This window comes from Tasmannia lanceolata, unplaced genomic scaffold, assembly GCF_043159265.1.
Source record: "Tasmannia lanceolata isolate RefF3 unplaced genomic scaffold, GAP_Taslan_0.1 ptg000002l, whole genome shotgun sequence".
Taxonomy (NCBI): domain Eukaryota; kingdom Viridiplantae; phylum Streptophyta; class Magnoliopsida; order Canellales; family Winteraceae; genus Tasmannia; species Tasmannia lanceolata.
The window spans coordinates 46382297-46408594 of NW_027518679.1; the positions used below are offsets into that span (position 1 = coordinate 46382297).

The 26298-nt window shown below is 37.4% G+C and overlaps 1 protein-coding gene across 4 annotated transcripts in view; it reads right to left on the reverse strand.

The window, feature by feature from the left end:
* Window positions 1-26298, reverse strand: part of LOC143875748 (ARM repeat superfamily protein) — a 53406-nt gene that overhangs the window by 14775 nt on the left and 12333 nt on the right. For 2 of the 4 annotated variants that reach the window (XM_077377354.1, XM_077377361.1), the window contains exons 8-21: window positions 24368-24447; window positions 24227-24278; window positions 23584-23737; window positions 23378-23465; window positions 22667-22769; window positions 22504-22594; window positions 18212-18309; window positions 15958-16155; window positions 9112-9363; window positions 6821-6916; window positions 6607-6701; window positions 6240-6303; window positions 6042-6132; window positions 5894-5967 (exon numbers count right to left, since the gene is read on the reverse strand). In XM_077377354.1, coding sequence (XP_077233469.1) covers window positions 5894-5967; window positions 6042-6132; window positions 6240-6303; window positions 6607-6701; window positions 6821-6916; window positions 9112-9363; window positions 15958-16155; window positions 18212-18309; window positions 22504-22594; window positions 22667-22769; window positions 23378-23465; window positions 23584-23737; window positions 24227-24278; window positions 24368-24447 — 1536 coding nt within the window. Of the gene's footprint in view, window positions 1-4654; window positions 4993-5893; window positions 5968-6041; window positions 6133-6239; window positions 6304-6606; window positions 6702-6820; window positions 6917-9111; window positions 9364-15957; window positions 16156-18211; window positions 18310-22503; window positions 22595-22666; window positions 22770-23377; window positions 23466-23583; window positions 23738-24226; window positions 24279-24367; window positions 24448-26298 lie in introns of those variants that run through there. The other 2 variants (XM_077377374.1, XM_077377367.1) reach the window with 2 other exon arrangements.

Here is a 26298-nt window from a genome sequence, read left to right on the forward strand (position 1 = left end):
ACAAAAAAATTACCTTTGTGGCTGTCCGCAATAACAGCCTCTGCTTGATCTACTCCTCGAACGGCCATGATCGATCTCTTTGCCGCAAAGCCGTAAGTTGAACCGATGGATTCCTTCAAATTGCAAGTGGGAATTTCGAATAACTTTTATTTTTGTTGAGGTACTAATCATATAAGAACCTTTGGATGGGAATATTGAATTTTTTCTATGGAGCTTTCATGGTTTTGTTCTACAAAACTAGGAGATTTGGAGAACTTGAAGAGAGATGTAGAAGAGAAGAAGAAAGCATCAGGGGACGTTTTTAGAAGGAGAGGGAGATGAATTTTCCAGCCATTGTACCAGCCCAAAACGTCCCATTGAGATATATATATATATATATATATATATATATATATATATATATATGAGGAAAGTGAAGCTACACCGCCGGTGTAGCTAACTTAGCTACACCGCCGGCTTAAAATACAATGGGCCCACATTGTTTTGGTGATCCAAAGAATTCATTTGATTGGCCCTCACATAGATAGGGTGTCCACCAAAAATCAGCTCCATAGGATCATCCCAACCCTACGATTTGTGGAGGCAAAAATGAACGTGTAAAAACCTTCACAAATTTGTCCATTTTTGCCTCCACAGTTTGAAGGGTTGGGATGATCCTATGGAGCTGATTTTTGGTGGATACCCTATCTATGTGAGGGCCAATCAAATGAATGGTTTGGATCACCAAAACAAGAGGAAAGTGAAGCTACACCGCCGGTGTAGCTAACTTAGCTACACCGCCGGCTTAAAATACAATGTGCCCACATTGTTTTGGTGATCCAAACCATTCATTTGATTGGCCCTCACATAGATAGGGTATCCACCAAAAATCAGCTCCATAGGATCATCCCAATCCTTCAAACTGTGGAGGCAAAAATGGACAAATTTGTGAAGGTTTTTACACGTTCATTTTTGCCTCCACAAATCGTAGGGTTGGGATGATCCTATGGAGCTGATTTTTGGTGGACACCCTATCTATGTGAGCGCCAATCAAATGAATTCTTTGGATCACCAAAACAATGTGGGCCCATTGTATTTTAAGCTGGCGGTGTAGCTTCACTTTCCTCTATATATATATATATATATATATATATATATATATATATATAGAGAGAGAGAGAGAGAGAGAGAGGAAACTGTTGGTGCGCTTAAGCTCACCAAACTTATGGTGAGCTTAAGCGCCCAATCACATGGGGGCCCACTTTGTTAGGATGATCCAAAGCATTCATTTGAAAGTCCCTTACATAGATGGAGAGTGTACCAAAAATCAGCTCCATATGATCATCCTAACCCCTCCATTTGTGAAGGACAAAAATGGACAGACACAAATCTGCCCATTTTTTGTCCTCCACAAATGGAGGGGTTAGGATGATCCTATGGAGCTGATTTTTGGTACACCCCCTATCTATCATAAGGCCTTGCAAATGAATGGTTTGGATCACCACAAAAAAGTGGGCCCCCATGTGATTGGGGAGCTTAAGCGCACCATAAGTTTGGTGCGCTTAAGCTCACCAACAGTTTCCTCATATATATATATATATATATATATATATATATATATATATATATATATATAGAGAGAGAGAGAGAGAGTTGGGTTTCTAATTCCTACAAGATCTCTTACAATCCTAGCTTAGATGAGAAACTAGTTTTCTAGTTTTATCTGTTTCCCTACTTTTCCTATTTTCTCTTCAAAGTAATATGAAAATAAAGATATACAATATTATTTAAAATATACACAAAGGGAAAATGTGTTTTTGTTCAAAGGGGGGCATTTTTGCGTGTGGGGTCCACCCCAATGCAACTTTTATTCTTGTTGAGGTACTAATCATATAAGAACCTTTGGATGGGAATATTGAATTTTTTCTATGGAGCTTTCATGGTTTTGTTTTACAAAAACAAAACTAGGAGATTTGGAGAACTAGAAGAGAGATGTAGAGGAGAAGAAGAAAGCATCAGGGGAAGTTTTTAGAAGGAGGGAGATGAATTTTCCAGCCATTGTACCAGCCCAAAACGTCCCATTGATATATATATATATATATATATATATATATATATATATATATATATATATGAGAAAACAGTTCCTACACATATGTGTAGATAAGTTATCTACACACTAGCTTAAAATACAGTGGGGGCCACATTATTTGGGTGATCCAAACCATTCATTTTTAAGGCCCTCACATAGATAGGGTGTCCACAAAAAATCAGATCCATAGGATCATCCTAACCATTTGAACTGTGGAGGCAAAAAATAGACTAATTTATGAAGGTTTAAAGACATCCATTTTACCTCCACAAATCGTAGGGTTGGGATGATCCTATGGATCTGATTTTTTGTAGACACCCTATCTATGTGAGGGCCTTTAAAATGGATGGCTTGGATCACCCAAACAATGTGGGCCTCCACTGTATTTTAAGCTAGTGTGTAGAGAACTCTCTACACATATGTGTAGGAACCGTTTTCTCTCTCTCTCTCTCTATATATATATAGCGAGAGAGAGAGAGAGAGTTGGGTTTCTAATTCCTACAAGATCTCTTACAATCCTAGCTTAGATGAGTAACTAGTTTTCTAGTTTTATCTCTTTCCCTACTTTTCCTATTTTCTCTTCAAAGTAATAGGAAAATAAAGATATACAATATTGTTTAAAATATACACAAAGGGAAAATGTGTTTTTGTTCAAAGGGGGGCATTTTTTGCATGTGGGGCCCACCCCAATGCAAAAACTAGGGGTACAACTCGGGTCGGGTTGAGGCCAACCCGACCCAACCCGAGGAACCCATTTTTCCAACCCAACCCGATTTCCAACCCGGCTGGGCTCAACCCGACCCAACCCGAGGAACCCATTTTTCCAACCCGACCCGATTTCCAACCCGGCTTGGCTCAACCCGACCCAACCCGATTTGCAATCGGGTCAACCCGACCCAACCCAATTTCCAATTCATGCACATGTTTTTTGTGGGCCCCACTGGTTTTTTTTTTACACACATTCCTACACAGGCATCCACCATATAAAATCTCTTTGTAACTGAAATGAAGGATAAATTTATGTTGAAATTTAAGCACATTTCTAGCTTCAATGGGAAATGTGTTCAGTTGAAATCGGGTTTAAGCACATTTAAGCACATATCGGAATTGGAAATCGGGTTTCAGGTCAGGTCAAGTTGCTTATTTCCTCTCATCCAATGGGATAAAAGCTCCATCCATAATGTTCTATAATTTCCAAAATACCCTTAAGTTAACAATTAACTCTTTTAGTATTCCAAATGCGTCCTACGGTGTGCATAAACCAAAGGAACTACGTAAATCTTTTCTCTCGCATCAAATGCGACAAATCTAGTCCGTCCGTGCAATCTAGTAAATGCGGGACCCTTATCCAAAGGATATAAATTGGTCATTCGAGTTGTGAGTGGGATCCTTGCAGGGATCCGACGATCAATCCTACAGAACCCAATGATGGGCCCCATTGCGATCTTGCTCCGTAGTTAACAACTACAATCGCATTGGATTAGTAGCCTCCATCGAGACGTAACCCTGAAGATGACCGTCAAATCATCATACCCCTAATCACATTTAATTGGTGCAAGTCCCTTCTCCATTCCACATCTACCAAGTTGAATCCTACGGGGGTGGATAACTACTACCCCCTATGCCCACTCATGGTATACCTTCCAGTTAAGCAGTTAGGGCCCACAAATGCATTTGCAAAATCATTTCAAAAACATGCAAGTGTTTTAATAAAATATTCGATAAACCATTTATCAAATCCGCTTGCCCAAGATATTTTATAGGCCTACTGCTCTGACCGAAACTGTAGATGATATCCCCGTAATTGGGGCGGAGAATTCCATATCGGGTATCCTTATTAGCTCGTGGGTTTGTCCAAGACTCGAGTACTATCCTCTGGTGATCTCTAGAAGGACCACGGTTAGATAGACCAAGAATCAAGGCAGGGCCCACAGACCAATATGACCCATCAGGTCTAAGGTCATGTAAAGGGTCCTGTCTAGTAGAATAGCCTTACTAACTTCTGTCCACAAGCTATTTTAGTTTGATTATGTTCAGTGCGTGATCCCATCGTTGCACCCACTCTTCTTGCTTAGGGTCCACTACGCAAGTGACTGAGATAAGCCACTCCACGACACGTGCATGTACGCAAGACTGGTGCTGGTTGTGTACAGGAGGAGATGTTCAATCTCGACTCCAACAAGGAACATTTAAGGTCGGTAAAGAACCGGGATACCATATCTCCTTGCTCCCTAGGATCTGTGAATCCTTGAGCATGGCATTCCTACTTTGCTACCTAAGGACGAATATGTTTCAAATAATAAGCACATCACACATATTCAATTAGTTAATACCTAATAAATGTCATGAAATATTTCCTTTATTAACTTTAATGTAACAAGATATATGAAATGTATTGGCTTTTAGGACACTAACTCTAACATAAAAACTCTCCAATTTGATCTTTTCAAAGAGAATCATCTCATATAGGATCCTTATTATTAGAACCGTTAGCAAGAATCATCTCGTATACCAATCCTAGTGGAGAGAAACTTCAGCAAGAAATTTATCATGGAAATTGGGTATTCTTACCTTTATTTCCGAGTCTCGATTTTGTTCTTGTGCTCGAACAAATCGATCCCAATCGTAATTTTGTTCATGCTCCCGAACATTGTGATCTTGATCTTGAATTTTACATGTCGGAGCTACATGTCGATGGAAGTGTTGATGTCGGTGTGTCCTCCGTAATTCAACTTCCTATTAGCATCGTAGTTGTTCCACAATTTCCCTCCACGTGGTGAATCCAAAACCGACAAGAGTCGATCTAGCCTTTGCAACACCCTTAGAAGAATTTGCTTCAATTGGTCGAGCCTTTCATGTCAATCAATAACCTTCTTCGGTGTCATATGAATCCTCAAATGTTTTCCTACATCAAACTTCTGCTGATACCAATTGATGATGCAAGTAAATTTACAATGAATACACCAAAAGTAGAAAACTTACTAGAAAAATCACATAAGTAATTCAATTACAACATGATCAACATAGGGAAAACCCCTAAACCCAAATAGGAAAACTTGTAACGATTCACAAGCATCCTGAAAAAGTACACCAAAACTTCAAATGTCCCAAAACACTTGAAAACCCTACTTAATTCTTAATCATTGGTATATGATCAAATTTAGCCCTTAGATCAATCCAAATAAACCAAACTTCTATTCCAAAGCAGCCCTAAATAGAAATAGAAAGTGTATGAGAGGTTGTTGTCCTAGAAAGACTTCATGTTTTCTCGACATAGGGCCCACCAAAACCTAATTAAACCTTACCCAAAAATTAAATAAAAGTTACTAAAAATTTAAATAAATTACTATAACTATGTTGGGCAAATTTTGTGATGGAGGTCTATGATGACCAACTATGGATGATAGCTCCTGGGCATCTTGGATCACCAAATTTTGTGATGGAGGCCTATGACGACCAACTATGGATGATAGAATGATGTTTCAAATACTTAATGGACATCTTGGATATCTCGGACTTTCCTAGAACTATTTACGAAATGATCGGTCTAATTTCAAACAATAAAGTAATAAACTATACAAATAAGAAACAAATTCAAAGCACGCCCAGTGTATGTTAAACATGAAATTCTAAAACCAAACCCATCAGGGCGTGCCTACATGACAGCATAATGCATTCAACGGCAAATAAGGATTGAAAAGAAAGGGAAGGGTAGAACTTAAGCTTGGGGAAACACAAAGTTGTTTTTTTTTTTTTTGATGGGCAAGTTAGGGTTAGGCAAGACGCCGACCAGATTCATTTTCAAGCAGTCAAATTCTTTACCTTATCACCATCCTTCGTTAAGCGCAAAGCGCATTCAGCTAAAAGGGATATCGAACCAGAATAAGCATTTGGGCCTGTAATTAAGAAGCCGATGTTAGAGTAGAATAGAGAAATTCCAATGAAATCATGCTCGAGCACTATGTATTACCAGAAGAACACTTATCCAAATGTAAGTCACTTGCTCTGTGACGGAGAGAATCACATATATTTGCTAATGCCCAAGAGGCTGTTATTCGCACCTGAACAGAATACTCATTAGAAATATCTAAATTTTTAATGATCCACAGACAATTAATTCACAGAGAACATCTAGGATGAAAATACAATGGGGATAAATATACAATACCGAAACCAAGGTATCATGCGTGTTAATCTCAGCTGCACGGATAAACTCAACCAGAATCTCTGTACTGTAAGATTGAATTTTTTTCCACAAGTTATTATGTCCTCTTGTGTAAAGTTACAAACAGATAATTAATAAAAGGGATTTGCTAGGGACCATCGCATAAGGCATTTCGCAGACGGGCTGTTGCATGAGAGAACAACCACATAGGCTCACTTTTTAACAGATTTTATATTATTCTCTGATGTGGTTGCTCTCTCATGCAACAGCCCGTCCGTAAAATGCCTTCTGTGATGGTCCCAAGCAAATCCCTTAATAAAATAGCATGGGTAAACTTCCTGGGATCACATAACAAGAATGTAAGCATCACCTCTCGAAAATTTGTGGAAAACATGAAATGACACCTATGGCTCGACAAGCCGCTGCCCTGACGGATGGTACCTCATCACTAATTGCTAAACTGATCTATAAGAAATTTCCAGAAAACAAGTACATAGATGAATCAGCGGATAAATACTTTGTTTAACACACCAAAGATAACAAGTAGAGATAGATTTAAGTAAAAAATACCAGTCCAAACTTACAACAGATGAAATTATGAAATCCTGTTTTTCCTTCGGAAGCAAGAAAAAAACAGAGGACGTTGTACCAGCAAAACAAGTAACTGATGCTGCCCTGACCTGCCACGCAAAATGAAGCACAAGGTTCAATAACAGAAGAAGCTAATAAAGAGCAGACACGCAAAAATATGAATTGACTATCTCCACATATATCACAGGGTGAAAAAGAAGGAAAATCTGTTTTCACTTTTTTGAGCTCAATCTGTGGTGATGTCAGGGATCTGTTCAAACCTATTGGGGATCTAAAGGGCATACAATCTGAATGGCTCATGACTGGATGACTCAGTTACATTGTGACTTGAGATTGGGGCAATTTGTGCCATATGACTAAATTTCCTCCATTGTATGATGGCCAAAAGTTGAACGTATGTCTAAAGGTGATCTGCCCAATCTGCATCAGAGAAGCTTTCCACTCTTAAAAGGTTATTTATCTTGAATATAAGCCCTTTTCATGGAGTTCCCTTATGATACCTTATAATAAGCAGAACAACTTCGTATTGGGATTCATCGGAGTATCAATGGATTTTGCTCTGGGTTGAACGAATTCTCGAAGGAGGTGTAGAGGGTAGTGTCAAATCTAGTGTGACATGTTTTGACACGAATTCAGACACTGACTCGCGTAAGACATGGAGGGATTCCTTTCATAGCCAGGTCCTACTGAATCACATTTTACTTATGAATCCCACATGCCCTTAAATGACATTTCAGTGTCGTATTGGTAAATAGTAAGTAAACTAAGCACACTAAAAATCGATGTTACTGAAGCTTGACGAGACAAAGCAAAAACTTCTAGCCCATGTTTGAGAAACCACCATTATTGACGCCAAACGATCATCGAATGTCCTTTAAAATGACATTGACGATGCTAGAAAAAAACTATCAAACCTGCTGGAAAGCAGCAGCATCTCGCCGTAAAGGTATGCATTTCTTTGTTTCTCTACCGGAAGTCCCATCCTTCTTTGTTTTTGTTTTCTTTCGGGGGGCTCCATGGATTCCCATCAGATTCGAGCCTGATGCTGGTCGAAAACCTGCCAAAAATCATTTGGGGAGCTGCGGCTGTATTTTTTTCACTTTCTATTACAATCATGGTCTTCTATGAGAATCTTTTGGATTCTTCCCTTCTCACGCCATTGACTGAATGCTCGAAATCTCGTCCTAGAAAATTTGAAATTAAGCTTCTTAAACTCAAGAAACAAATCTCGTTCTAGAAAATTCGAAATTAAGCTTCTTAAACTTAAGAAATTCTATTTTAGTACACATCTAGGTTTGCCAATCATCTGGAATTGGAACCATAGGTATATGCTTCTAGAAGTGGACTGCATTTGCTTAGTCTTAACACTGTTTAAAAACATGGATGTGACGCGGAACGGGGCCAAGAAAAATCCTTGTCGACTCGGGGCGGACGCGGACAAAATTAAACATAATTTTGGGCCAACTATCGGTTGGGGCCCTCACCATCGGTTGTCACAATCTGAAACGAACAGGGCCTAAGTGTTAAAAGTTGTTGCAATTACAAAAAACTATAACAGCCAATCTGGAAGTGTTTGATGAAGTGAGGATTGAAATGTCATCATTGTCCAAGTGAAGGACTGAAGACTTATCATTTTACATATATTTATTCATTATAAGAAAAATTACTTAAGGCACACACACACACACAGATATATATATATATATTTTTTTTTTATTTATTTTTTTTTTTATTTTTTTATTTTTTTTTATTTTTTAAATAATTTTGTTTTAACCATTTCTACCCGATATAAACCTAAAAAGAAAAAAATTAATATATCCCAAGATTTTCCCTTGCCGAAAAAATTCACGAGAATGATATTTGTGACATAGATGACAATCAAACAATGCTAGGAAATGGAAAGTGTGACCTTTTACTTTGAACTTCCCAATTTTTGATGTACCAAACATACCCACAGGAAATTACCGTCACCTCAAACTAGGCAAGGAGACTTAGATGAATGCTTATAAAGATAGATAACAGATACGAAAGTGTTTCTGGGTGCTTACAGAGGCCAATTTGTGGAGATTGTTCAAGAAAATAAACATATCTATCAGGTGTAAATGCCTATGTCAAACAAAAAATGAATAACGAACATGTCATTTTAAATTGATTAACATGCCATCTTAAATTGATCTTGCAAACTAAATTTAGAGCTTGTAAGCCACCAAGAAATTTCTGAAAATCTTTTCAAGTTCAAAAATACCAAATGAAGATTAAGTGGCAGTGCAACACAATGACTAACCATTGGAGCCTTGTGCAGCAAAGTTGAAGGTAGATGCTTCTCAATAGCCTCACACCACTGCTTAACTCCAGATGAATATCCCGTAAGATTGCCTTCTGAAACTTCGGAACCATTTAATTCATACCAAGGAGCTGATGAAATTTTTTTCGTTCTCGTGCAATCAGACGTAAAAGGGGTATCAAGTAACTTGTCCTCTAAAAGGTTGTCTGTTCCTTTAAATCCAGATGTTGCACGAAGGCACTCGTCCAAAACCTGGATCACAATTCAACTTTGTTGAAGTATAAAAGATTTAAATAGCACCTTCTCCAACAGCTTAAGCTTTTGGAGTGATTGGTTGTTTCACATGGTATCAGAGCAAAGGTCTTGGGTTCAAAACTCGATATTAAAAAATCCACATGTAATGGCCAACCCAAAAGAGGATCCACATGTGCCATGTGTAGGCCAACGCTAAAAAGAGGGGCCACACGTGAGGGGGAGTGTTAAAGTATTAAAGATTAAATAATGCCATCTCCAACAGTTAAGCTTTTGGAGTAATTGGTTGTTTCACAAACTTCAACAAATAGAATAGAATAATCAAGCCTCTGCTGTAATGAAATTAGAAGACTCGCATCAAGAAAAATCGGCGAAACAAAATATTCCACAGGAATAAACATCAGTAAGCTATATTTGAAAAATTGAAAGTAAAAATCTTGTCTTTATTAAACTAAAGAAATGTATATAAGGTAAAAAATAGGAAACCTGCAATCAATTGATTCTACATAGATGTTGACACTGGCGTGAACCTTTTTAACCTTGTAAGAAATATATATAAGGTAAAAAAATAGGAAACCTTCAATCAATTGCTTTTACATGGATGTTGACACTGGCATGAACCTTTTTACGAGCAAGATAAGGGGGGCTTTAAACAGGTAAGATCCAAAAAAGCATGTAAAAAAGAATATACATTTTCGCAATTATTATTTCCTTTTTCCATTCTCCCTCAATGGGAAACAAAAGTGACATGATCCTAACAAAGCATTTTCATAACAAGCAAAGAGACAGCTTAAAAAATACAAACATTTCCAAATTCCAGCTGAAATATGTTGGTTTCGTCAGAAATATTTTGGTTGCAATGGAATCCGAAATGAAATCCACTTGGATTCATTTCTCATACAAATTTGTGGTCAAAATTTCGACCGTTTTGGTATTGTTGCAGTCATTTCGACCGAAATGTTATAATGGCTATGTATAAATTACATGATTTCATTGGAAAGGTCTTCGGCCGACATCTCTCCAAAACCTCTATTTCGACTCCTTCACCCAGGTATGTATATATTTTTCATAAGTTTATTAATTAATTCTTTCTACAATTAGGTTGCATCAAAGTGCAAATTAATCAACTAAGATGCATTTGCAAACAGATTAATCCTTGAAATGTCATATTTCATGGATTATATACTTCAAAATAGAGAAAAAAGATCTTTTCAAAAATATTATAGCTACCCCGTAAGTTTCAAAAATATTATAGCTACCACGTAATCATGGTACATGAGTTTCATTGCAACACATAAATATGTGATTTTGCATTACAAAAGTACCCAAATTTTGTGCTTTGGGCCCTTATTGTGATCGTAGGGAGCCATAGGAATATAAATGGGGATAGAATACGACATAATTATAACAAGAAAAAAATAGTTCATTTTGAAAATTAATTATTGTATTTCTTTTTATTAGAAAATGCATTAAAATAGAAAAATAAGTATTTGTGTTAAATTATTTTAAAATAAAAAGTAATTTTAAAACATCACAAAAAAAAAAACAGAAGTTATAATGTTATATGTATGGCAGAATTCGTAACATTTTTTTTTTTTTTTGAATGGTAACAAATTTCATTAAAGACGGCAGCAAAGAAAGTTCACCAAGAGAATACAAAGATAAACAGAAAAACAGATGGCTTGCTTCTAGTGTGGATCAGGTTTGGGAACCTCCAAATCAAGGATATCTAAAATTAAACTTTGATGGCTCTAGAATGGGAAATCCAGGTCCTTCCATAATTGGGGGTGTATTGAGAGGTGATCAAGGGAGTGTCATATGGTCTTTACTCGGGTCCAATTGGGATTGCGGATGCTAATGAGGCTGAGGTTTGAGCTATTCACCATGGCATTAAGTTCTCTTATCCAATCTCGATATCGCTATTGTTGAAATAGAAGGGGATTCTAAGAACGTGATCCAATGGCTTAGCGGTGCACACTCCATTCCATGGAGATTTGCTTCATGGTTTGACGAAATTCAAGATATTATTGGGGATCGTCAACTTCAAGCGTATCACGTGAAAAGATCTGCTAATTCGGTAGTAGATACCAAGGATGGTGTCTCTAGGGCTATCATTTCGATGTTTAACTTCCTGCCTCCTTGATTTCTATCCTCATCTGTTGTCCTGATCTATTGTTGTACTATTCTTGGGCTTTTTGCCCCTTTTATTATATATTTTAATTACCATTAAAAAAAATAAACAGAAATACAGAAATACAACTCAACTCAACTAAGCCTTTGTCCCAAACTAGTTGGGTCGGCTAGAAAAACAGAAATATAAAAGATAAAAATATAGGGCCCTATCAAGGAGGTAAAAAATCAAAAAACCCAATATCCTATTTATGAACTCCCTCCCTGGCAAGTTTGTCTGCAATCCCATTAGCAGATCTTCCCACATGCACATAGGTGATAGAGGACCCTTTAGATCTGTCTTTGATCTCGTCGAAGAAACAAGCAAATCTCCAGGGAGGAGCTAGAGAACCCTTGAACCACCTTATGATATTAAGCGAGTCTCCCTCTATTAGTGTTTGGGCCAAACCATCTCTACATTGATGAATTATACCTAGATGAATTGCGCTTACCTCTCCTTCACTAGCGTCTGTCAAACCAATAGGCCCTGAGAAAGCCCATATTATCTCCCTCGAGGAGTCCCTAAGAAGATTCCCAATCCCAGCTGGCCCGGGGTTACCAAAACTAGAACCATCAAAATTCAGCTTCCTCATCCCATTGGGAGGTGGCTGCCACTGCTGCACATCAAGGATAGGTTTTCCTTGCACAGATCACTCTCCATCCTTCCCCATAAAGCAAAAGCTGAAACAAAACGAAACAGAGGGAGAGACTTTGCAAAAGCAATGGTTATGGCTATAACTTTGATAGAGAGAAAATAGGATGACTTGGCCACTCCTTCGAAAACTCCATCATTCCTTTCTTTCCAAAGTGCCTACATCATAGCTAATAAAGAAATCGACCAAAGCACCCTCCCTTTTTTCCTCTAAGGGACCGACTGTCAGCCCTCAAGTAAGTCTTGAAGCTTAGAGGGGAATACCTAACTCATTCCAAACCTGGACAAAACCCCACCCCACACCTCCCTAGCAACTTTGCAATGGATAAAGATATGGTTCACACATTCTCCCGCCTCAATGCACAAGGCACAATGGTCTACAATCCACATCTTGCGGGCCCTTAGAAAGTCAACTGTTTGGATTCAACCACGAAGAGCCGCCTAACTGAATGCACACACCCTTGGTGGAGCTTGGATTTTCCAAACTTTTGATTCATTTGGAGACGCAAAACAAGAAACCAGTTGGTTGTAGAAAGATTTGACAAAAAAATGGTAGAATCCCAGATGCACTCTCTTATCAGACCCAAAATAGCAGATATATGTTCCTTCTAACAACTGAAAAGGCCTTTTGACTGACGACAGTTCTCTATCAAAGAAGTTTCTTCTGAAAGCATGCTTCCATATCACTCTGTCATCTGATCTCTCAAAACAATCCTTTACCATGGCCAACAAAGAAGAAATCAGGTAACAACTCTTTCAGAGGAGTAGAGGAGCACCAACACATACCAAAAAGCTAATCCGATCACCTAAGTAAACTCTGAATCTGATGCCACGATTGAAACTAACACTCAATCGCATTATATCACGCCAAAACAGCCGAAACTTTCCAGTGACCTGATCTGAACCATACTTATTTGCAAGAACTTTAGTCTACAACTGCGACTGCTCCGTTTACCTTCTTTATCTTTCTGATACCCAAACCACCTCCTTTTATCGCTTTGCATACATCTTCCCAATTTACTAAGGTGAAACCCCTCTTTCCATCATAGCCCGCCCACAAGAATCTCCTTTGAATTTGTTCAATTCTGGGCGTAGGGAGACCGAAAAAATTAGCATGGGTTGTGGAAAGAATCGAAAGGAGGCTAGACACTTGGAAAAGGAACTTGTATCTAGGGGTGGTAGGATAATGCTTTTCAAGGCCGTTTTGGCGAACATCCCTATTTACCAATATCTTTGTTTAAGTGCCCTGTGAGTGTGGCCAGCAAAATTGTATTGGTATATTATATATTGTATACATTTTGAGTTTATAATGAACCTTCTTGTTCCAGTCATGCACGACAACACATGTCACTAGGTGTTTGATATTGTTAAAACCATTAGGGATAGTTGACATACTCATGCAATGGTTTTTAAGTGTATATCTGGTTATTCAAACATTATCTAAAGTTTCATATTAAATTTATATCATTTGCATAGTTTCCGTTTCCATGATTTTTCACTGAAATTTTTTATCAAAACAATATGTTTTCATTTTGTTTATTTAAGCCATAAAAGTCATGAAAAAAAAAATTAGCGTAATTGTGCATGGTTGTTGTTTGGATCAACTATAGTTTCATCCTAAATTTATATCATTTGCATAGTTTCCGTAAGTTTCCATGATTTTTCTCTGAAATTTTCAACCTAAACCAACATTTTTCCATTTGGTGTCCTGATGTATTTAAGTTGTAGAAGTCATGATTTTTTTTAAAGTAACTGTGCATTAATGCTGTTAGGATCAACTTTCTTTCATTTCCAATCACTCAATGGGTGTGAACTAGAACATACAGGACAACCTTGGCTTAATCGATCGCCCATGGAAACTACGACCAGCTAAAAGCATTTGGTCTCTAGCTCTTATGGAAAAGATATGCCTCTCTCACAAGCGCAGGTATCTCTCACCACAACAAATTGCTGAAATTGGATTTAAATGTTAAATAAGTTTTTGAAAAGAAGACAAGAAAATAACTACAAATCTTTTTCTAATAAGTGGAAATTTTGAATATCAAAGGAAGCAAAAGCAAATTGGGTAGGGGTGCAACTCGGGTCAGGTTGGGTCGGGTTGAGGCCAACCCGACCCTAACCCGAATGACCAAACGTTCAACCCTAACCCAACCCAACCAGAGCTCCAACCCGAGGAGGTTCAACCCTACCCTAACCCGACCCCCAACCCGATGAGCATTAGGAGCAGAAAAAATGTTTCTCCTTTCTTCTCATGCATGTACTGGATTAAAAGACAAATGTTTATTCCGAGTCATTTTTTAGATTTCTACAAAAGATTTACATATAGGAATGATTCGTTAGACAATCAGTTTCTCTGAAAAAGTAAAAAAAAAAATTGTAGAAAAAAGCGTGAGAGGCTTACCCAGTTGAATGAGAGATGCTATCCCGGCCAGTTTAACAAGGTTTCCAAGCTTAAATGGAGGTGTGTCGGGTGTGCCGAAGAAGAAGGGAGAGAGTTCATGTTAGGGACATGCATGCCATGGAAGAAGTTACAGCCATATGGAGAGAAAGAGGCTTAAAATTTTTCTAGATTCTGGAAAGAGGGTTCCAGAAGGCTAAGTTCTAGAGTCATTTGGGAAAGAAGAAGATGATGTCCGAGAGAAAATAGGTGGCTTGGGTAAATGTGTGAAATGTTGCTTGGAAGAGAGGAGCTAAAAGTATTAAACAAATCATACAGGGAAAGTAACTTTCCTTGGGAAGAGAAATGGTACTTTATTTGGGTCTACTCAGAGAAGTAAAAAACAATTTAAAAAGGAAGGAAAAACTGACGTGATTGCTAATTGCTATCATATTAAAAAAGTCTATTTTGAGAGAGAGTTTTAAAAGTAAATTTTGAAAAATACTTAGCGCCAGCGCATCTTCCTTTATTTTCGAAATTTTGGACTTTTAAGCTTTGAGACTTCGGGTTTCGGGTCAGGTTGTCAGATGCTCAACCTGAACCCAACCCGAAATAAAATCGGGTTGCTATTTTCTGACCCTAACCCAACCCGAGTATTAATTTTCCCAACCCGAGCCAAAATTGGGTTGAACCCGTCGGGTTCGGGTTGAGCCCGACCCAAGTTGCACCCTTAAAATTGGGTGTGGAAAGTTTTCATTTAAAGTCATGGATTGATCATTCGAATGTTTTCAGCACCCATGGAGTTGGGAAATCAACAATGGTGGATGTAATAAATCTCTTTTCTAAAGCCTGCATTGTCCAATCATAACTAGAAAATTATCAAATCCTGAATTTTCATTTACCTCCCACCTAATACTAAATCTATTTTTTGCTTCTTTCCAACATTATGGACCTCTCATGTTATTCATGGAAAAAACTCCAATGGTTTGAATTTGATTTAAAAAATGAGCAAACAGGTATCTTACAAGTTCTTTGCTTTCTAACACTGATGAGGTCCTATTTAAGGACAAATATTGGACTCAAAGATCCATGGATCGTGAAAGTCACGTCCATTACTATTATTTGACAAAAAAATCTAAAGCCATTTTAATCCTGAGGCAACAAGAACAATTTGAAACTAAAACCAATAAAAAAACAATTCGAAACAAAGAAACTTAGAAGCAGAAATAATTGAATATAATGAGAAAGCATTGGATGACATTATCAAATACTCTCGCTAGCATTTTCTTAACAATGTTTGCATGTTATAGCATAATTATTGCTACCATGATGACATTATTACCTACAACCATAGAAGAAGAAATTATCACCAAACCACTGCATGATAAGTTTTTACCCTTATAGCAGCCATAGTGCATTTTTCTGGAGTTGACCCTAAAGCATTTCCAACATCTACTTTCCATGGCCGTGATTGAACTTCATAGATAGGACAATCAGGACCACCCTCTCGCAACAATCCATAAACAGTAGCAGATACTTGTTCCCAGTATGCAGCCATTACATTTGGGTAGTTGTGTGATACTGCTCTAAGAGCCTGCAAGGGTAACCAACAAATATTAAATACCTGACATGCATCAAATTAAAAGCAAGCATAATGCAACCATGGTTTTAAATTTCGGATTTCGGCTGGGACCAAAATTTAAAACTGAAACCGAAATTTCAATCCTTGATTGCAGCACAAGTGTAAATAAGCTTCCATGAAATCAAACAAATATGCCAAAAAAAAAAAAAAAAACAACCTATAATAAACCATTATTCTCAACCACATCCAGATGAAACTGTAATTTTTCTCTTGTTGTTTCCAAAAGACAATAGCAAAGAAGGATTGTAGGTAAGGTGGGGGAATGTATGAAAAGCAAAAAAGTTTGATCGATAAACATTTTGATAGTCTCAACTTGCAAGCAACAAATCAAAAAGAACAACCCTCCTATCCATTTGAAAAATGCCAAATCAAAAAAATAAGTCCCTCCATATATACATCTCTCACTAGATACATCTCTGATCAAATCTCTCCACAACATAAATAGGTAATTCAAAGCAAGAAATTCCCCATCCCAACCCCATAAAGGTTCAAAGGCACTAGTTCATGCCATCTGATTTATACAATCACACCTGTCAAAATTAAGTTATTTGTGTAAGCTTTTAACTCTGCCATTAACAAAAAAAATTCTATTATCATTTAAAAAAACAAAAAACTTTCTATTATTCCTAGCATAGGTCAAGGCAGATTTGCATTATGTAATATACAGGTCCCAAGAAAGGCAGCCAGCTGTGATTCTAACCACAGCGTAAAGAAGTATTGAAATAGCGGGAGCACATTAATGAGGGGGCTGGTATTACCACCAATAAATTTAGGCAATTCCACCCGCGCATGTGTGTGTTGGGGCGGCGGAGGAGAGAGAGAATTGCTAGGGCCATCGCATAAGGCATTTCGCGGGTAAACTTACAACCGTAAAGTCAATTCTTTTTTACTTTCGGGACAAGCAAAGATTTTGAACAGCAGGTTTCCAAAAATCTGTAGAGATAGCTGCAGTTCCATCCAATATGCGATATCAGAAGAGGAGTTATGGGGCTTTTCAACTATTATTTGGCCGACACTTCGAATTTATTGCCGACACACGTGTCGTCTCATGTCGGACACGACACCCGTGTCGACACTCCTTTAGACACTTTAGATGTATTACTAGAAGTGTTAGAAACTTTATATGTACGTAACCCATCAAAAAAAAAACTTTATATGTATGTATGTGTATGAGTGTGACACTATATCTAGTTTTTTAGGGGTTTCCATGTCAGATACCTCGTATCCGTGTCGAAACTTGGTCGAAACTCGGCACACGAATCCATGTCCCCAAATCATGAGTATATGTACTTTCTATTTTAGCCGTGTCCCTGTTTCTAAATTTTGGGAGTTTGCCGTGTCCGACACCCCGTTTCCGTGTCGAGACGCGACACTCGTGTCCGTGTCCACAAATCATAGCTTTTCAACAGATTGTCTTGCTCATTTAATTCATCTGAGGTGGCTGCTCTCTCATGCAACAGCCAGCCCGGGAAATGCCTTCTACAATGGTCCCTAGCAAATCCACACGCGCGCGCGCTCGCCCGCCCGCATGCGCGCACACATTCCATTTTTCTGTTTTACTTTTTAGCCAAGCAAGCCTAAAAATACTTGAATCAATGAATCAGCCAGGTCAACTCAATCAAAATGTCATATAAGTTATGTCAAGTTGCAAGTTCAAAAAATAGTTATTGCTAGGCAACACTACGAGAGAACATAGCAGCCCAAGCCTAGATATATACAACCAAATCGGGTTGCTTGTCATGATTACTAAGAGAACAATAAGTGCGTTAGAGAGTAGTTCCAGATTTCCTATGACCATATACAATGTTTTCAAAAGTCAAAACCACATTTTGTGGCCTCTTCTAAAATTTTCTATCTACATATCAGTGCTAACAAAAATATGAAAACCCTCGCAAAGAATAAGAATTTATTTAAGCAATAATATCAATCGAAATTATTTTTTTTGAATGGCAATCGACCTTAAAGATTTTAAATCTCCTTGAGGAAGCAAATATGTCAGAAGAATTACCTGAAGAGCCTCAAAAGCTATTGTTGGATGCATCACTCTTTGAGAAAATTGAAACATAGAACCAAGCACACTTGAGTTCGGTTGAACCCCAACAACATCTGGAAAAATTTCAAGAAATTAGGTTACTCTAGTCATATCGATCAAAACAAAAAGAAGATTACCTTATCCAGAAATTTATCAGAAAATATAAACCTCAAACAAAACCTATTGTGACATGAGTATCATTTGGTGATGCCTCTTTGAATCTTAATTTCATGTTATAAATTATGATTTAATAAAGATTTTTCTCTAGAAACAAAGTGCAATTGTTGTGATAACATTCATGAGGAGAATCTAGATCACTTATGTATTGATAGCAGCATCACTAAAGAATTGTGGGATTTCTTCCCCAGGCTGCACCACATCCCCTTGATTCAATATCAAAGCATTCAAGGAAGCCGTCTTTATCAGTATTGTTATCTAAATGAAGATATCAATCTTTATTTGGCAAAGTGATCAGAATTACTGCTTTGATTATTGATTAGGAGCAATGGAAGGAGTGTTGTAGACCAAAACATTTTAGGCCCAAAAAGAATGTTCATTGAATATTTGGCTAGTTCTCAAGCTGGTATTAACAAAATCGTAAGTACCTTATTTTATAGGTTTTTCGGTGAACTGAAAAAACCTTCAGGTTAGACTATTAAGCTAAATATTGATGGTGCTTCTAAAGGGAACATGGGAGACTCTGGGCTGGAGATATCATAACAGATCATAACACAAAACTTCCTCCAGCATTCTCGCTTTTCTATGATGTGGCAACCAACATTCAAGATGAGTGTAAGGTAAAGGCTCTTTTGGATGGCCTTCATTTTTGTCAGGCACTAGATATTAAGGAGTTGTGGATTGAATCTGGCAATCAGGCCTTGATCAACATCTTGCAAGGTAAAGGCTAGGTCTATTATTTGTCACTCATCAACATAGAGAGGGTGATCAAGTTGCAGACACTCAAGCCATCTCCGCTAGGGAAAAATTTTCTTTATGCTCTACGGATTACCAGTTATAGAGGCAATTTATAGTGTCTTTTTTTTTTTCTTTTTTCTTTTTTTTTCTTTTTTGTGTGTGTGTGTGTGGGTGTGTGAGGTGGGGTGGGGTGGGGTGGGTTTGTTTGAGGCTGGGCAGAATGTCCTCCTCTTGTATGTTTTGGGAGAAAAAAGGGTGGCCCAGTGCACGAGAATTCCACCATTGCAGGGTCTGGAGAGGGCTAGATGTACGCAGCCTTACCACTACTTTGCAGAGAGGCTGTTTCTGTGACTTGAACCCGTGACCACCAGGTCACAATGGAGCAACCTTACCATTGCGCCAAGGCGCACCCTCTAAAACAAATAAAACAAATTAAGATTTTACTCAATCTGATGGAAGTTTGGAGTAAATCATAGTCATGATTCCATCTATTACTCACCAAAAAAATGGAAATTATTGACCACCAAACACTAGAAAAACTGGGCCAAAGAATCCTCTCAATAAGTCTCAACAAATTTAAAAAAGAAAAAGAGAACTCAACAAAAAAAAATTGATTGCATGCTGAAAACCAATTAATGGTTGTCCCCACTCAAATAGTTCAGATTCAGACATATGGTAAAGGAAACCTGTAGAGGGTAATTTCTTAAAGAGATTAGAGATCTTGGAATGTACTAAAAAGATAATTAATTTAAGGAAGCAAGGAATTTAGAATGCGATTTCATAAAATAAATTGAATGCATTAAAAAGCTAATCAATTTAAGGTACTAGGAAAGAATTCCTCGCAGGTGACATTGTATCAAATTGTTCACTGCTATTGTTTTTTATTTGTCATAAATTGTCGCACCTGATATTTCTGTCGATTAAGAGAGATTTTCTTGAGGATTATAAATGGATTTATCAGGGTTGCAAAAGAAGGAAGAAATAAGCAGGTGGTGGAAAGATGAGAACTTTAGAATTGCTCGTTTGATCAAGCATGCAGGATCACGTGACTCAGTAAAATCTATCTATGCTACAACTACCACTATGACCATCATCCCATGTTGAATCCAAGTCAACTCACCCGATGATGGTTATAATCTCTCAGTCAAAACTTGGCAATTCAATTTTCATTTGAAATGTCCACCATCAGTGAATTTTAATATTTTCCCTGATGAATCTATCAAATATTGTTGATAATATGGCCTCTATCTAACCTTTTCCTAACAGTAAATACGTAGGATATTCCTGTGTCATGGCACATAACCTAGCGGTAAAGGCACCATCACTTGCCTGAAAAAATCTAGATTATCTCATCCAAAACATGGGAAAAATGACTGTCCCAAGAGATGAGGTGAAGCTTTCAACATTAATTTTTTGAAGCAGAGGCCAAAGGTCAAGACTCGAGAATATACCCCAAAGGGATTATCAAGGATATAAAGGATTAGAAGAATCAAACTGTTTCCACCTTCTTCAAGTCCAAAAGTAGTTGTAGAGAGGAAAACCTCAATTGAGAATGAGGTTCTCCAGTGAAGTCCAACTTACTATGCCTTGTTTGAATGATAAAGGATTGAATATCCACATAGGTTAATGACCATAAATTTGATGTTTGAATTGAAACCCAAAGCCGAAAACAAGGGTAGTCAACCCATTGTAAGTCTTTTTAATTATTTATGTAATGGATGTAAGGTGGCAGCTACATTTTTTTGGTCAAACCAGCAGAATTTGGCTATGTTGTGATCAGTAAGAACAAAGTGGGCAATCCCACCTAGCCTTTCTCTACGGTCGGAAGGGCCAAATGTTCAGGAAATGCAGGCTCTAAGAGATGAAAATGACAGCTCATGGTGGCTTGCATCAATAATTGCAGTCAGGACTTTTTATTTAAGAGATTTAACTTAAAAGGTCTCTTTGATGAAGCATCGTAAAAAATAAATAGAGCCTCCACGCATCAACTACAAGTCTATGTTTTATAGATACAGAATAAGCAGGTGGGTGTTATATTACAAGGAACCAAATTTCCCTTCTCCAGTCTCTATCTCAGCCCCCTTGTGTAGATTGGACATTTTCAAATCTCCTCTTATTGGCACAGGCTTTTCCCAAACATTTCCAAGGAACCCTGAGTAAAGCCTTTGATGACCTGCATCTACACTGTAATTCTTCCCTTTTGAGTTTTACGCTCGTATTGCTCCATAAGTTCAACCCAAGTGACTTATTAATTAATCAAAATTGTAAGCAAATTTGGGATTTTAATGCTAGTTTTGAACAAGATTTTGGAGTTTTGGATGCTTAAATGATTGGAAAGTAGAGAATCGAGGAGAAAATAGTTAAACACAATAATGCCAACGAAGTAGGCCCATGTCTTAGGTGGAGACTGAATCCTAGATCAGGTTGCAGCAAGAGCTTTGTTCTATTATCTATCATGAAGGCATTTTGGAAACACAATAATGCCACAGAAGTAGGCCCCATGTCAATCGCACTCTGATCGCATGCTCATGGTTCATCCACCAGACTAAGGTGACTATCTAACCATCCCTTCTCACCTCATTGTGACGCAAACTGACTTGACTCCCGAGATGGGAAATGCAATTAAGATTTATTTGACAGTTGCAGTTCCTCTAACCATGCTGGTGAAAATGAAAAATCCCAAAGCAGAGGCAGAAATTCTGAATATAACTACCAATAGTGTCCCAGTCACTAATTGAGACAACGGTTTGCATATTTATTTTAAGCTTTTCTTATTACTCAGAACCAAGTGACAGATTTGGCTGACTGCTGAAAACATGAAAACCCTGAAATATGCTCATCTATAATAGAATGTAACAGGTACTTTACATCCCAAAATTCAGGAAGGATTACCAGATTTCGATGTCACAAGTATCTCCTATATTTTCAAAATATCGAGTTTTTGTCGCGACATTTTGATAAAATGACAAAATCCCGACATTTTAATCCCAAGATTTTAAAACTATGGCGATATTTTCATTTTTTATCATAAAATATCACGATATTATCCTAATATTTTATTTTATATTTTTTCTTAAATTTTATATATTTATATATTTTTTAAATAATTTTATTTTTATCGATTTTTCCTGATACAAAAACTCAACTCAACTCAACTAAGCCTTTGTCCCAAACTAGTTGGGGTCGGCTGACTTTTCCTGATACAAAACCCGAAAAAAAAAATTAATATATCCCGAGAGTTTCCCTCGCCAAGGAATTCCCAAGAACGATATTTGTGACATAGCCGGATTTAGTCAACATGGAAATAGTTTCTCCTATAAAAAGTAAATTAATGATCTAAAAACAAAGTCAACCTGTTGACGTTCCTTCTTGAAGCAACTCTGCAACCTGCGAGGAGGGAGGAGAGGTAGACAGAGCTGATGCCAAGCAACTAAGAGCAGTGGCCTGCCAAAAAAAACTTCAGATATAATACGAAGAGTACATAATTAATCCAGACATAAAAGCTACCAAACTAACCAACAGACTAGTCTGATTCGTTTTCAATGAGAAGTCCTCTAAAATTCGTTTGTGTACAGTTGAAATAACAGTTGGCAATAGCTCTATGGGCATCCGAATGTATCTGTTGGAAAAACATCACGGAACAAACAAAATATTAGCAATTTTAAATGGGATATAAGAATCATAGCCAGGTACCTCAGACAACATTCGTAGGAGAAAAGGGGAGAAATGTCACAAATGCAATTGGGAATTCAAGAGGCCTAACACTATTACTTGATAAGGGCGGTGCATTAGTGAGTAATCTGAGCATGATAGAATGTGTTAGCAAAATCTAAGTAAACAGTAAAAAAATATACTCATAGCACCATAAGCATAATAAAATGAGTATTCTGAGCACGATAGAATGTGCTGCCAAAATTTAATTACACAGGAAAACATATATGAATGATCATGGATTTAAATTTCGGTTTCGGTTTCGGCCGAAATCCGGTAAATAAAAAAAGCATTATTTTATTATTTCGAAAATTATGGACGAAATTACCGATTTCGTGAAATTTCGGTCTCGGTCCGAACCAAAATCTGAAATTTTGGATTTCGGCCGAAATTTAAAACCATGCGCATGACACCATAAACATAATAAAACCCAAAATAAATCATCCATGTAGAGTTGATATTTAAATGAAAATTTTAATCGATACAAGAATTCTACTCAAAAGACATAATTCATACGGAGTAGCAGAAATCAGAAGCATGAGAAGTTTGAATACGGACGCCAACAATCCACTATGAGTTTCATGCTGAATCAAGTATAGTAAACCTGCACAATAAGAGGACAAGAACTGCAACGCTTAAGTATTTATAAGAAACCAGGTATATAAATAAGAATATGAAATAGTTTGGTTAGCAGCAGAAGAAACATTTTTCTTTCCATTTACCTGCATGAAGTTGCATAAGTATTTGACCAAGGGAGCTAGAAAGTGTAGTAAATGAACCACATTTTGTGGATTCTTTGTATTCTGCAACTTGCAAAAAAACTGATGAAGGACCATCCAACATGGCGGCCAATGCTGAGGCAGATGCCATCCGTGTCTGCAGACATATGTGGGAACTATGTCACAAATATCATTCTCGGGAATTTCTCGGCATGGGAAAATCTCGGGATATATTATTTTTTTATTTTTTCAGGTTTATATCTGGAAAAAAACTGATAAAATAAAATTATTTAAAAATATATAAATTAAGAAAAAATATAAAATTAAAAATATCTATAAATATCGTAATATTATCGCGGTAAATAAAAATATTGTTTTATCAAAATATCGCGATAAAGTAACTATATTTTGAAAATATCGGAGATATTTGTGAGATAGTGTGGGAACAGTTAGCTACAAAAAACTCTAACAGACTTTTTGATCATATGATAATAATAAAAGAATGCCTATTTCAACAAGAATTGTGAAAAGAAACTAAGATAGACTTTGAAGACACAAATGAAACAAATAATACAAGAAAATACTGAGTCATTCAAAAAATATACTGAAACTATCAAACTTTGAACATCGGAAGTAGGAGCAATACCTTTAAAATGGGATCAAAAAGCAAGCACGTCATTAGGGTTGCCTGATACTTCCTGTTGAAAGAAGTAATTTATAAAAAATCTGAAAGAAGTGAAGATACAAATATTAAAAAAAATAAAAAGAAGTAAATGGGTGAGCTCACCTCAGTTGCAGCACATCATTGGTTGGCAAAAGCATCGGCCAATAAGCAGTAAGTGATTTCGGATCAGCTTCACAAAGATCCTTAAAATGCATAAGTTAAAAACATGTGAGCAGCAATAATGAAAAATCTCAACACCATTACCCTCGATAATATTCTTCCCCATCTCAACATGAAATAGAAAGCGTAAGTTTTTAAAAACATTTCCATCAGCTTGCTAAGATGTTATTCCATCACAGAAAACTGGCCAAGATAACATTAAAAAAATAAAAAATAATAATAAATTCAATAATGAAAAAAAGTGGCCAAGATAGTAAGGGGGTTTTTTTTTTATTGAATGGTGGCCAAGATAGTAAGTTCAATAATGAAAAAATTCAACATCATTATCCTCGATATTAGCCTTCTCTATCTCAACATGAAATAGGAAGTGTAAGGTTTTATAAACATTTCCATCAGCTTGCTAAGATGTTATTCCATAACGGGAAACTGGCCAAGAGAATAAGTTCAATATAAAGATGGCATGCAGATCTAAAGACCATTTAGCATTAGAAATAGCCGCACCAATTTCAAGTGGAAAAATCACAACTGTAGTTAGAATATTTCTTAGCAGAATTCCAACAATAGCGAATATTGTGAACAATGACTTCATTGCAATCACCTCAAACCAAAAAGAATACATAACCATCCTCTTGGTAGTAATGGGTGGGGCAAACCATTTTAAATTTTACCCATTAATAATATTAGGGGTAAAATAGCCATCAAAATGTAGGAACCCTGGAGCCGGAGAATTTACCTCGGAGTTGGATAGTCCTTAGAAGAGGCTAAATACCAATAAAACAGCCAAGCAGCGGGAAGATCTGTCTCAGACACACCATTGAACTCCTCAATTAAGTAGACCATCAAACTATAGTGGAGAAGATCATGCAACAAACAGTGTGTACTTGCCCTAAGTCACCTCAAACTTGTGTCAGTTGTGCAAGTGATCATACGTGGATCCACCAACTCCCATTCACACCACACATATAACACTGATTAATGAGGACCTTGTATCGGTTGCGCAAGTGATCAACAGTAAGGATCTAATCTAGACGTGCCTTCCAACGAAAAGAGACAACCCGAGGAGGTGCAAGAATCACCCACACCACCCAGCTGGAGCAAGAGTTGCAAGAGATCCAGCTAGCTGATGAAATAGCAATCCGACAGAAAAAATAGCATCAGAGCTCCTCTTATAGATCATATAACCTGTGGCATTCCACCTAATGTAAACTGGCATTATCTGCCTCTAGAAAGCCACAACATCATCCATGACAAAATCAAAGAAAGAACAATGAAACCCGATTCCCATTCCACCTTACACTCAACCCATCAAACAACTTAGCCACAAACCCACATTCACAAGTCACATCACCATTGGATGTAACTCGTAAGAGGGACTTAAATTCCTCCCTTTGAGAGCAACCACTGCACCAAGGGTCAAGGCAAAGTGTCAAACCCAAGTTTGGTCCACACACCCAACATGAAATCTACACCCAGTCTAACTCTACCATACCCCTCATAATGTCAGTAATCCCGGATCGATGAAACACGTCACTTGAATGCCAACCACCCCAACCCAAGCCATACTATTCAGAGACCAGCTCCCTCCAAAGTCCAAAGGCGCCAGCCCTCCTCACCAAAGCGCGACATCCATCTGCCAAGCAAAGTCGAATTCATCACCCTAAGACTAAGAAACCCTAGTCTACCTTCTTCCTTTCATTTACAAACCACTTAGCACCAGAGAAAATGGTATTTTTTACTCTCCACCTCATTCCATAAGAAATTCTTCTGCAACTACTCAAGCCTGTCAATCCCACTAACCGGGCAGTGGGCACCGAAAAAGAGACATGAAGAATAGGCATACTAGTAGGGATGACTATAAAGAGCATGATCTTACT